Source organism: Mycteria americana, chromosome 2 (genome assembly GCF_035582795.1).
Source record: "Mycteria americana isolate JAX WOST 10 ecotype Jacksonville Zoo and Gardens chromosome 2, USCA_MyAme_1.0, whole genome shotgun sequence".
Lineage (NCBI taxonomy): Eukaryota > Metazoa > Chordata > Aves > Ciconiiformes > Ciconiidae > Mycteria > Mycteria americana.
In genome coordinates this window covers 22,388,761-22,402,239 of record NC_134366.1, presented here as the reverse complement: position 1 = coordinate 22,402,239, position 13,479 = coordinate 22,388,761, and the positions used below count along the sequence as shown (strand labels likewise).

Genomic DNA, 13,479 nt, shown 5'->3' with positions numbered 1-13,479 from the left:
TTTTTCATTTATGAAAGGGAATAGTTGTAGTTTTCTATGACCCATTACTGTATCAGGGAATTGCAACATAATCAGTGTTCTGGTCAGAATGCATGGAGATTTGTGCCATAGTACTTGCCAATAAATTCCCAGGTATGACGCCCATGGCAACCTTGAGACAGAATAGGAATGTTGATTTCAGTGGTTAACCTAAGTAGTGTCAATGGACCCGATTTAAAAGCTTTCTTTCCCTGAAAATAAAGGAAATTATGTGAGCCAAAAACATGAGAAAACTGGCATTTGAGTTCCCATAGAACTGGGAGCCTAAATTGAATTAATTGATAAACAGTTCCTTACACATGCATTAGAAGAATATTTTTGGTAGTTATTACATCAGTTCAGTCCACTCTGTTTCCACAACTTCTCTTAGCCCTTTGATGTTTTAGTTATTGAATTTCTCCTTCAGTCACAAGTGTATTTATTGCACATAGACTTATGTAGAGCTGACATGAGTTACTCATACTGCAAAATTTGCCAGAAAAGCGTTCAGAAGCATAAGCTTCTGCTGGTAGCTTCAAAAACAAAACCCTACAGACCCATATTTAAGACTTCTTAAACTGAAATGAAGGGAGGGGTAGCTTTTACATATTTTGCTACTGAATCATTAGGTTGTTTATGAAAAACAAAGGAATCTTCAAAACTAGCCAAATAGTGAGAAACAGCAAGAGCCAAGTGCTGGTTCTGACCCTGGAAGACAACAGAGCTGCTGTCCTGGAGGCTGTCATTCAAAATAACCTCTCAGTTGCATGGTCCAGTACCATACAGTTTCCCTGCATGCCCTTTTACTGTTTTTGTTGGTCAGAACCTCTTATCTGTGAAAACTCTTGCTATATTCCAGCACCGACACCCCTGATGCAAACAGAGAATGGATTACATTTAATGTACAGTTTCAGTACTGTTCTTGGAGGACAAGCACTACAGATGCTGCAAATGTATCCCTAGCCTTCCTCACCCTTTCAACAGAGAGGCCAAGGATGACTGTCATTATTATTTTCTAATATAGGCATTATGACATCAATTGGAAGACAGGGAATTTAAATTGCTCTTGGGTATGAAGAAGGATAGGGAAAATGAACTCTTTTTGTCAACAGTAACCTGTTGTTGACTTATATTTAACTTGCAGTCCATGATAATCTGCAGCTTTTCCTGTTTTATTGCTGGCTTAGCAAAGTTGCTCTTCATTCAATACTACTGCATTTGATAATTTGATTTTTCTTTCCTAACTGTGATTCATATGTCTTTGAACTTTGTGTTATTGTTTGAAATTGTTTTTTATATACTGAGATGATTTTAAATTCTAATTATGTCCTTCAAAGTGCTTGTAATTCTTCCCAATTTAGTCTTATCAACACTTTTTTAAATTTTATTTTTCATTCGACTATCCAAACAGGTAGTCAGCACTATAATTATGTCAGGCCCTGGAACAGACCTATGCAGACACCTATTATCATTTTCTTTTAGTTTGATAGAAAACTATTGACACCTCCTCTTTTAAATAAGGTTGCACTCCTGTTTGTACACCCACTTGTACATCCATTTTTACAGTAATTCCATCTGCACCAAATCTCCTCAATTTGCTTAAAGAATGTCCTACAAGATTGTATTAAAAGCCTTAATAAAGTAATTTCTACTTTTTCAAGGCTGTTTACTATGAAAAAAAAAAAATTACACTGACTGAATGTGACTTGCTCCTCATCAGAAGCAGCTAATGTAGGTTTCTCACTTTCTAATTCTCTAGCTGCTTACAAGATTATTGTTAGCAGTTTGTTCCAGTGTCTTATGAGTTGTCAACTTTCAGCTGATACACTATAATTGCATAGTCTGTATTTTTCCTTTAACTGTAATATATATCCTTTGTTCTCCCAGTTCTCTAGTTTCCCACACATTCTCCTCAGGTTCTCAGAGTTAGTTGTTGGTAGTAAGATATTCCTTCCATTATGTAACCTTTAGTTAAAACTTCCTGATTCCCTTCCAGTTTCAGTACTTCCAGCTTATATATATTTGTAATATTGTTCTTCTATTCCGGTCCGTGTTTGCCTTCATATTCGGCAATATTAACTGTCTTTACTAACATAAAATATTAACAATATTAAATGTCTAATGACTGTTTGATAAATTTTAAACTTTTCTGTGAAAACTGAAACCAAAGAAGATAATGCTGACTTTAGTCTATCATTTGCCATTCATTATTCACTCATTCCTTCCATTAAGTAATAGGCTTATACATCTTCCTTTTATCTTCTTAATCTTTACATCTTGTATGGATTACAAAACAGATGGAAATAAAACAATAAAAGATGATTTCCACCGATGTCTACAGGTGCAAGCATATTTGTACCCTAATGCACCAACATTTCTGTAAGTGTTCAGCAACTCTTGCAAAAACCATGCAAGTACACTCCTCTGTAGAAGTTAAAGGTGCTCCGTTAATCGTTGTGGGGAAACAAATACGCTTCTGTTCCAAATTACTTTCTGAAATGAAAGAAGAAGGGACAAAATCATGAGTGCAGTTGCACAGCAGTGAATGTATCTGTAGAGAAATGTCAAGAATAAAAAAAAGAGTTGTATTTTATAAATGGAGTTGATAAGAAAAAGTCATGATTGTCTCTTCCATCCTTCAAATCTCAGTAGCATTATCTCAAAAAAAAAAACATTGCAGGGAAAAGAAACAATTCTTGCCCATTTTAGCTTTACAAAAATTTGTTTATAGATAGTAATATATCACAATAAGGGGAATAGAGTGAAGGTATTTTGAGCAACTGGTCCCCTGCATCACCAAAATAAATCTTGGGGGAAAGTACTGGAAAAGCAATACTTTCAACTTTTAAAGAAGGCTAGAGGCACAAGGAATGTGCTAGAGGCATTAACCCACTTGTACCAAAGAGGTGGAAGAATCTGACAACAGGATAACTACTACAGAGAAAAACTGCGAGGAAGGGAAATAATACTATTAGCTTATTAGAGCTGTATAAAATCAGAGGGTAACGTCTATTGCATGGAACAATAGCCAGTTTAAAAAGTTGTTGCATCTGAGGTGATTTACAGCTTTCAGAGTAAAAAAAAGCCCTGGAAGATCTGGATACTGGCACATGCACACAAAACTCAAGTTTACTGCTACAAGCTGTTTTTATTAAAATGAATTGGGGAGAAAGATGGTCATGGGGATGGGTATCTAAGCTGTTAATTGAATGTGAACAAAACTATGGTATCAAGATATATCCGATCAAATAAACAGCAAATGTAGAGTGTTCCCACAAGGTATACAAATGTGTTTGGAGGGTTCATCTATGTACACGTGTGGGAATGTGTGTGTGCCCACATACACTAACTAAAACATTTCTGAAAGCAGACAGTCAACCACAGGCTATGGTTTTAACCTGCCATGCAGTATGGTTCCTGGTACATCATCCTTTTCTGTGTCTTATATGTGGTTATTGTGGGCTGATAACGTTAACAGATTTTCTTTGGAAGCTGAATTATATAGCAAAATGAAGCAAGTTTTATGCAGAATGAAGTGTCCTCGACATTGAAATACTTTTGCTGAATGTCTATCACATGAACAAGTTGACAAGTACTTATATCCTATACTGATGTGGAAACTCACAGCTGACTTTTATTTCTGAAATCAAGTGTATGGCATGTGGTTTATCCAAAGTTGATCTCTTATGTCATTTAATGTTTGGAATTAGGGTATTGGCTTGGCCCTGTCTTGCAGTTTTCCAAAACTGATCTTTGAACACATATTCAATAGAGATTCAGTCTTCTAGCTTTGTTAGTATGTCATAACAGTTGAAGCCTTGGTAGGAAAAGAACATAAGTAATTGGCTAGTTGTCACAAATCATATCAGTGTTGTTCTGTTGGCTCAGCCTCTCAGTCTATCAAGCAGTAGACAGCATCTTCCTCCTCTTTTTTATATTGCAAGACAGGAAAAAAGATAACTGTCCTCGTCTATAGTATTGATGACATTTCACATACCTATCTTATCCCCTTTTATTCATCTCCTGTAAGGTAAACTTTTTTTATCCTTTCAATTTCTATCCGTACAAAAGACTTTCCATTTCTCTTATCCTGCTTCGCATCTTTTTCTGAACTGCCTCTAATTCTGTAATATCCTTTATGGAAAAGGTATGACAAGTACTTTGTACAGTATCCTAAAAGGGGTCTCACTATTGATTCTTGTAAGGGTAAGTCTGTTTGTATGTATAGCCTATACTAACTTTTTCTATGTTTTTTCTCTGTCTTTCTGGTTTTGCTCTATTTCGGAGTTGACTCTTGAAGAGACTTTATTTAGGGATATGAAGTTCACCTTGCTACATTTCTTTTCTTTATGCTGGCCTCAGCATGTTCCAGTTAGGATCATGATCAGAAGCAGAATGAGTATGAGCTGGTTTTGTCAGATTATTGAATCAAAAGGACTTGGATTGCTTGCATAAAGGGAGCCTTACTATATTTGGCACTCTTGGTGTTATCCGTAGAAGGTGGAGTGAAAATGGGGATTGAGGTAACTCAGAAAATGACTAGGACTTGTTAGGTAGTACTCTGCCCGTTTGCTTTACAGATTTAAAAAAAAAAAAAAAGTTTTTAGCATGGTTGATTGGGTAATTTTGACAGACCTCAAATTCAGTTCTAAGAAAACTAAATCTAATTATAACAGAACATATTATAAGCAGTTATTTATGAAAAAGAAACTAATGTAGAGAGCACCATGGAAACATATTGTTAAATGTAGCAATAACATGGCTTAATTTACATATTAATTCACTTTAATTCTGCCAAGCTAACTCCTAATAATTATATGATTAACCTGTTTAATCACAGTAAACATGTCTTGTTTCCCCCCTCTCCCATAGAGCTCAGTGTAAAGATTGCAAATGAATATGCGAAGCTGCATTTCCTCACATAGAGCAACTTTGTATATAGTGGTCATTTGGCTAGGATATGAAAAGATCAAGGACAAAAAATGGCCTTGATAATTTACAGATGAACAAAAATTAGCTTTATAACATCGTATTGTACATTTTACAGGAGGAGCATATCTTGTGGGAAACCAACATCATGACTAAGGAGGAATGGGTCAAAGTGGATATACAGCTACCAACAGGGCTAGAAAAATTAAAGGTACGAATGAAAAAGGCATGTGCTCAGTTTTTGAAAATGCTTTACCTTGTTTATAAAGCTTCTAGGAAACTTAAAAATTTGTTAAAATGATTTGTATCCTGAAGGGCTTGCTGTTCTTCATTGCTTCAATGTAGGTAAAGCTCTGGTTATAGCTCAACAAAACATCTACACAAACATCGTGTGTTGAAGCAGCTGGTCTTTAATAACATGCAAGAAAATGAATACAAATCTCACCATATTTTAGGTAGTCAGATATATGAGTCCATCTCAGGTATTACCAACTCATTTAAGTGAGATGATGGGAATGATGTTTGTGGGATTTCATGGAATGATGCAAACCAGTAATTGTAAGAGAATATCTTCCCCTTGAATTTGCAGGCATAGAGAAGAAAGCAAATTTGCATCCACTTAATTCTTAAATTAATTTATTAGTTTCTATTTTAAATAATTTTACATGTACAATTATTTTTCATAATTCCGTAAATAATCATCATATTTTACTGTCTCAACAATCAGCTGAAAATGTAGTCTCCTTGAAAGGACAAAGACTAAGCCCACTGCAGGCATTGATGTTTTGACATATATTAGAATGAATGAATTTCAGCAAGCTAGTAGGTTATAAGTACCTGTTGTTGTCTGTCTCTCCTTTTACAACAAGCACAAGTGTGAATAAACCACCATATGTGTAATAAGACTATCTATAGTATCTAAAAATAAATAAACAAAAGGCTGCTGAGGTTGTACGTATACATGTAGAAAGCCAACCTTATGCATTCTTTGTACAAAGATGGCAAGGATCACTTGTGCTTAGGGAAGGAAAGATACTATAGTTATGTGACTATGTAATGTTTTCAGCATAGCATTCTGCTGTTTGAACTGGTAGAGAATGGATAGTAGTAGAAGGCTTTTGTCATTTCAAAGAAATTGTCTCTAGTGGAAGATGATGACATATATCATTCTTATTTTTTAGAAAGAAAAATGCCTCTTGAGATTTCACTCCAGCCTAATTCCCAGGCTTCCAGGGAGTGTGTCAGAGCCTTCTGCTTATGCCCCAAATCACGTCTGTTCTAGTTTCCTTCTGTTTCTTCAGAAACTCTTGTCCAGCTTTCCTTCTACTATGCTTTCTGCCTCTTGCACTTTCTGAGACTCACACTCTGGCACACTCCCAGTCTGTCAAAACCCACAACTCCATTTTTGATTTGTGCCTCCAACTCCTGCTCTTGTCTCTCAGTACTTTCTTTCATTGCTGTCTTAAATTTTCTGATGAATCCAAGCTGGCTTCCTCCTGTTTGCTCCTTTAGCTCAGGTAAAAGAAACTTGGAGAGCAAAAGTAGGGTAATCTCCTTGCTTTGAGACCCAGTAGAGCTGGGTTCTGCAGTGGCCAGGAGCAAGAGATGTTCTTCTGAAACGTCTTTGTTCTAAATCAGATTGTGTAAAATCTGGTCAGCACAAGGGAATTCTGTAGGAGAAGGAAATACTCCCTGAATCTCTATGTCCATGCCAATAGCAGTAAAATAAGCAGGGCCAGGGCACAGGCCCAAGGATTGCCGTGTGATAGCCCATATAATTAAAACATTAGCATGGTCCCTAGCAAGGTTTTGACTCAAGTAAATTGGCCATCTCCCAGACAGTGCCCAGAACAGTTCAAGGGTTACCAGCAGGTAGGGACCAATCCCACTGCATAGTTGGGATGTAGTCATCTTATCTTAAGTGGTGAAAGAGATATTGGTTGTGAAGCTATGCTGCTGCAATTGGTGTTCAAGGACAGTCCCTAACCCATTTTATTCACCTGTGAGTGTAACCGAAATTTTTTCTCTTGGGCATCTGCAAAATGAGGTTCTGAAGAGACTTCAGAGCAGAAGATGGAGTCTTTAGGATGTTACTTTTCAGGTCACTCTTCTAAAGCACAAAGGCATTGCAACTTTTTAGTCAAATTGTTATGAGATTAGGAGTTTTTCTTTAAAATAGGCTTCTGCTTAACTTCATTCTTGGAATTCATCAAGCCATTTTAGCTGAAAATTTTCAGGAAATTCAACCGGAGGTAGTCATACAAAATTTCAGCTTCTGGTTTGAAATTTGTCATGGTTTTGTAATGGAAAGTATCAAGTCCTTTTTACACATAGGTCATTACTCTTTTATGGAAATAAAAATCAGTTTCTCTCTGTTGTCTGTTAATGCAAATATTTTAACTGTAACAATCCACAGCTTATGTTTAAAGGAACACTCCAGAGTAGGGCAAGTTTCATCTGTCTGAATAGCATCCAGCTCTTGGACGTTATACCATCAGAGCCACCAGGTTTCTGCTCCTTAGAAGAATTCACCTGCACTGATGCGCAGTCCACGGAGCCTGGATCAGCCCGCGACTCTCACCCAGATTGTTCTGACGGCAGCAGTGGGGATCCAGCAGCCTGCTGTAAGTGAATTGCATTGCTTTAGGAGGACATTGTACTGAAAAGTATTGTGAAACCTAAACAGATCTATCCAAGAAATGGCTAAAAAACTTAGTTATTATTTATACAGCTTCTTTTTACCATAATATTTAATGATGTACAGGTTAGTGACAGTGTTCATAGCATTTTCTGTCATGCATTTTTCTTCTTCCCATTGCTCTCTATTTCTCTGTCTGGCCTCATCAGTATTTTTTGGATCCAGATAATAATTCTTTAAGTGTCTGCAGAAATGGAACATTTTGCATATTTTTTCTCAAATGTATTCCCTACATACAACATTTATAACCTCTGCTTCCCTAATTTGAGAGAGACTGAAATCTGCCTTGCGGTTTGTTGTTTGAACACTTTTCTAATTTAGGTTGTCTATGAGTTATTGTCAGAAAATTCATTAGGTGACATGATATTTGCATCGTGATTCAAATCACCAATCAAATCAGCTACAGTTCAGGAGCTATATCTTTGTCATGATATTTTCAGTTGAAGGTAACTTTGCTTAGAAGCCACAGTTTCTACTGTACAATCAAGACAAAAAATAACTAAAATTACCGGAAGATGTCTCTAATAATTCTTAAACATTTTAGAGCTCCATGTGAAAGTAGCTTTAGAGACCCTGTTCATTCTAAAGTGATTATACAGCGTGCATCTATATGTACATTTGCCTATGGTAGTAACACTTAAATGTGTGTTATAGATGAAAATTGTGCACATATTTCGGATATTGGTAATGATATAAACTGCTGCTGGGAGGTGGAAATTACAATTTTTAGTGTCACTCAGGACAGCAGGATGAAGGACACTGGTAGTGTTTTATTTTCAAATTTCATGAGAAGACTTTAGGAACTATTTGTGACTACAAGGTTTTTTTTAACTCACAGTCTGAACCTTTAATCTTTTCAATCACTTAAATAACCGTGCAGGAGTCATCTCTGAAATAAGTAATAGGTGCAAATGTTGAAATTATATTTTAAATAGTAAGGTTTATACTGTTTTATCTCTGGGTGGAGTCTAAGCCAACATTAAAGTCTATAGGTGATCCCACTTAGACATCTGTTTTCCTTTTTTACAAAACTTGACCCTCTGCTGCTAGCTCTGTGTGTGTGCGCTGGTAGGAGTGCAGAGACCCCTCTCATGCTCTTTAGGAAGAGGGATGGAATAAAAGTGAATAGTACTTTATAAATTGGACTTTATTTCTCAGCTGTTTAGTCTTCCCACTTCAGTAACAATGTGAGAGGATTGTGGTGAATACTGACTGGGAATATAGAAGAATAACTTTAAGATTTGAAAAGAGGATGAAAAACAACTTTCCCAGTTGAAGGGTAGCTGTTAATAGTACTACACAAAGTGAAAATAAAGATAACTCTAAAGACTTACAGGCAATTATATTTTGCATGCAATGCGTTACCCTTTCTTATTTTACTTTTACCCCTGTGCCTCAGACGTTGGACATTGGCACTGTGTAACTGAAAGATGAAATGACCTAGATATAGTCAGGATTTTAGCGTTAAAGAAAGATCACTGTGGGACTCACTCTTGAGAATATTGTTTCCATCATGCCCATGTGGATGGGTCAGAAAAACTAGAGAGTGGGTGGAAGAAAGAAAAGTCAGAATGGCCTGGGGACCTCAACGCTGTCCTTTGTGGCACCTCCAGAATTAGGGTGCTGGGGCAAGGACTGACAGGAGGCCCAGCCAGTGCAAAACCCTCTGCAATAGCTCTGCCTAGCGCTCCACGGTCTGCTGCTGCCTCTGCAGTTACCTTTGGTTTACCACGTGGCACTGATTCTCCACTAACTCCTAGTGTATTTCAATTTAAAGAAAATATCACACTCAGTTGAACATGAGACATAGGGATTGTGTGCTTCACTCTGCGTTGAGGCATTCGCAGGTTAAAGATGTATCATTTTGTTGCAGCAGCGCACAAAAGTATACTCATCCTCTCAAAAAAGGGTGAAAAAAGGTGCTTTTCTAAAATATAACTAACTCGTAACAGTTGTATGTTGCTCTGACTACTGGCTGAGAAGAAAGAAAATAAAAAAATAGCCACCTTTAAAATAACAATAACTGTTTTTAAAGTTGGCCCATTTTAATGGCTAATATTGTCTTGGATATTTCATACACTCCTTTTCAGGAAAGAGGACCCTAAACATGGAATGTAGCTCTTCAGCAGTTTGGGCAACTTAGAAAATTCATCTTTCTGACATTTTCTGCAGTCTCGAACAAAAGAGACCTAAAGGAAGAATCATCCTTTATTTCAGTCCTTTGTTCTTTTCCTCCCATTATGTACATTTTCCACATGATCTTGAAATTGTCCTCTGTGATATTTAGAGTGCACTACATTTATTCACATTCATTTTCAGTAAAAATTCCTATCTGGTACAATAGTGCATATTTTAGCTTCTGTTCTTTTAGGTATTTTAGTATCTATCCTTGGACACATCCTCAGCAGTTTCCTTTGATGAAGTACTCTCATGTACTGATAGAGCTGACAGATCTCCATACTGAATGAAAACAAAGGCGGACAGCTGTTACTTAGCAATGTGAAGGATTTCCCTCTTCTTTGAGAATTTTCTTTGTTTCATTATAATGGGGAAGGAAAAATAATGTTTCTCTTTGCTCATGTTAACTTGGCATGAATGGTCTTATAATAATGCAATTTATTACAGGAACAAATATGTTTTACAATGCTTCTTAAACTTTCTATTTAATCTCTGCCCATTTATATAAATATATATCTAAGTATATGAGACTTAAAAGTCTCAAAAAATTAGGAACTTGTCTGGGAAACACTTATGCACGAGTAACTATCTTTATTTGAGTAGTTTTATTGAAATCAATGAATCTAATGAAGTGACAAATTATGAAATTAATGTTTTTAGTATTAAATTCTACATTTTCATTACGTCTTATATGACAACACTTATTTGAGATCACTTCTAAATTTCTTATTTCACAGTGACTGATAATAAATGATCAAAACCTAGTTAATATAGTCAAAACTGAGAAAGTGAGATACAGTACTTGGATCATTTCAAAGATTAAAAAGACCCTTTTCGTGCTGATGCCTTTTCTTTATTTCCTACCTAACATAAAGGAAGTTTTGCACTAAATGCTATGCCAAATAACAAATATTTCAAGCACTATACTTACTATTATTATGCATTATTTGTGTGTAACATACACAATACAGATAAAAACATCACAAATAAATCAATAGCTAGGAATCCTAGCAACTTGGCAAGAAGTCTAGGAAGCGCTTGCTATTTTCAAGTGATATCATGTTTTGATACAGTAGTGTTTCTGGAAATTGCCTACTCATCAGCATTCATGTAGATTCAAAATGATTGTGGGGTGGGACATCCTACAGCTGTTCCTGAAAGAACATCACCTTCCATTTAGCCTAATTAGAGGCTTCCTTAAAACACCTGTCTTTAACTCTTCTGGCTTTAATTTTGCATCTCTAGTATTAGCTTAAATATTCTCAGCCTTTCATAGGATTTGTATAATTTATGAATAGAAAATATGTAGAATGAAGGAAACTTGTATAATTTTATAGCCGTGTACCTTTTACTGCATTTCATTTACACTATAGCAATTTACAGTTGCAAATCCTTGAAACTTTCTACAGTAGATCAACACATATGCAAATCCTTTTATTACCATTCAACTTTAAAGTAGAAAGAGAATTTTTTAGTCTGAAACATTTGTTTTACTACACATTTGTGTTTCCTGTGACACATTAATTGTCTGAAATTGTCAGTATCTGTCCATCAATCTTGTACGTACATGTGGAGAAAAAGAAGTACACCCATATTATTTTCACAGGCAGCTTCATTGCTTATGAACACTGTGCAGCATTGCCTTTGTGTTTCACCAGAACAGTTAACTCAAAGAAAGCATACCCTCTGCAGACCCAGGGCTGACATGAGATTCTCTTACCACCACCTCTCCCACCAGTCTCTTAACCCTAAGCAAGGTAACTGAGTAGCTTCAGAAGGAGATGAGGTCATCTCACCCAAGGGACTAGGGTATTATGAGAGATCTGTCTAATGACTTATGACATATGGAAGTTCAAGCTAGATGACCTATGGCCATCTGTGATCTTTCTGCATGAACCCTTTAACAAATTCTAGATAATAAAATGAATCACAAACTGGTAGGGAATGTGCATGGTTAGTCAGTAAGAAGGTATGTGCATAACCCTTCCCCTTCCCAAAATGACATTAAATGTTAGCCAGAAATGACAAAATATTAATTGCAAAGTATTCACACAGAGGTGCTTTGGTTGTTGATCATACAGATAGTTTATATCCCAAATTCTTAAGGAGCTTGGGTGCTGCCACACTGAGCAAGGGTAGCAGCCCTCCTCATTCAGTGCTATTATCAGGGAAACACCAGCCTGATGGAGAGGCAAGCTGTGTGTCCCCAGCTGTGTTCAATTGATTGAGCTGCCAGAGTAGGATTGAAAAGCTTCATCCAGTTGCAGGCTAGCAAAGCTGAAGCGTTAATTGGCTGGTAACCCAGCCTAGCTAACAGGACTGCTTTTTTTTCCCCCCAGGAGGATCAAGAGGAGCTGGGACAGGTAGAGTAAGCTAGTCAAAGAAAAAACATTTCCATTTAACCTCCTAGTGCTCTTGGAATATGTGCTTTGTCCTGTTTCTTTTTTTTTTTTTTTTTTTTAAAAAAAACATATGGAAAACTGGTTCATATTAATTGAAAAATCTTTCCAGTGTATTTTATGGCTTTACTAAGCTCCACTTATTTCTTGAAATTCAAGGAGATGTGTTTGGGGAACATTTTTTTCTCCTGGTTACATCCTGAAGTCATTGTTTTTGCAGAACAGGTGTAATAATTTACTCCCTGACTAGTTGAGATATACTGATATACCCATATGAAAAAAAAAAAAAAAATTAGTTTCCAAATTTGGCTTATTATTAAAATGAATGCAGGTTGTTATTTCCTTTCTAATTTCCTTTCTGTTTTGCTGAATTATAAATAGATGAATGTCCAAAAATGAGAATTAACTGGTTTTACTTTCAGAATGTAGAAAAATCTTTCTGGATTTGAATCCAGTGAAATCTTCCCAGTGAAATAAAAAACATAGGTTCTGATGGTAAGAAGTGCAGTAGGAAAGGACATAATATACCAGAAATATGCTTTATGTCTGTTTAACTTACATAAGTGCAGTATGACTCCTCAAAAAATATAGGTTGTGCAGTCATTTATTTTCCAACTATGGATAGTGAAGCATTCCCTATAATCACTTGAAAGTTCAAATAAAAATGTAGAAAAAGGCTGTGAATAATAAAAAATATGCACTGTTTTGACAGGAAAGGAGCATTTCTCAAAGTTTATTAATGTTTGAGCAATGAAAAAATACACTGAGAAACTGTCTCACTTGGATTTGGGTTTCAGCCAAAGCACAGAACCTTTTTTTCAAGCTTGACTAAACATTTACAAGCACCCCTTAAGTTTTTAGAATTAAGTAGGGATAAAATTTAAGTCAAACTGTTAACTCGGACAATTGGGTTTCACTCACATTTATAGCCTAGCTGTTCTCTAAGATATTAATACTTCTAAAAATTAAGTATCACTTCCAGAAACTACATATGGTGGAACGCTTGGGCTTGATAAGTGACTGGCCCAGTGTCTCTGCACGACTGGATATTTGTATAGACCTTGCCACTTTAAATGACAGGTGCAATAAAAAAAAAAATAATAGTAGCATCTAAAACATGGTAACATCATCACATTTAGTGAACTGGAGCCGCATTATGTTATTGCCCATTCCCTCCTCCTCCCAGGAAAAACCCCAAAAGCACACCACTATGAATGTTCTTCCTACCTTTATAATTGTGTTCAGACTTGAATAAAG

General features: G+C 36.1%; 1 protein-coding gene across 1 annotated transcript in view; it reads left to right on the top strand.

Moving 5' to 3' along the window:
• The window catches only part of MALRD1 (MAM and LDL receptor class A domain containing 1), a 292,669-nt gene that overhangs the window by 25,024 nt on the left and 254,166 nt on the right, over positions 1-13,479 (top strand). Inside the window, exons 8-9 of the mRNA XM_075495520.1 lie at positions 5,066-5,158; positions 7,364-7,571. Coding sequence (XP_075351635.1) covers positions 5,066-5,158; positions 7,364-7,571 — 301 coding nt within the window. The remainder of the gene's footprint in view (positions 1-5,065; positions 5,159-7,363; positions 7,572-13,479) is intronic.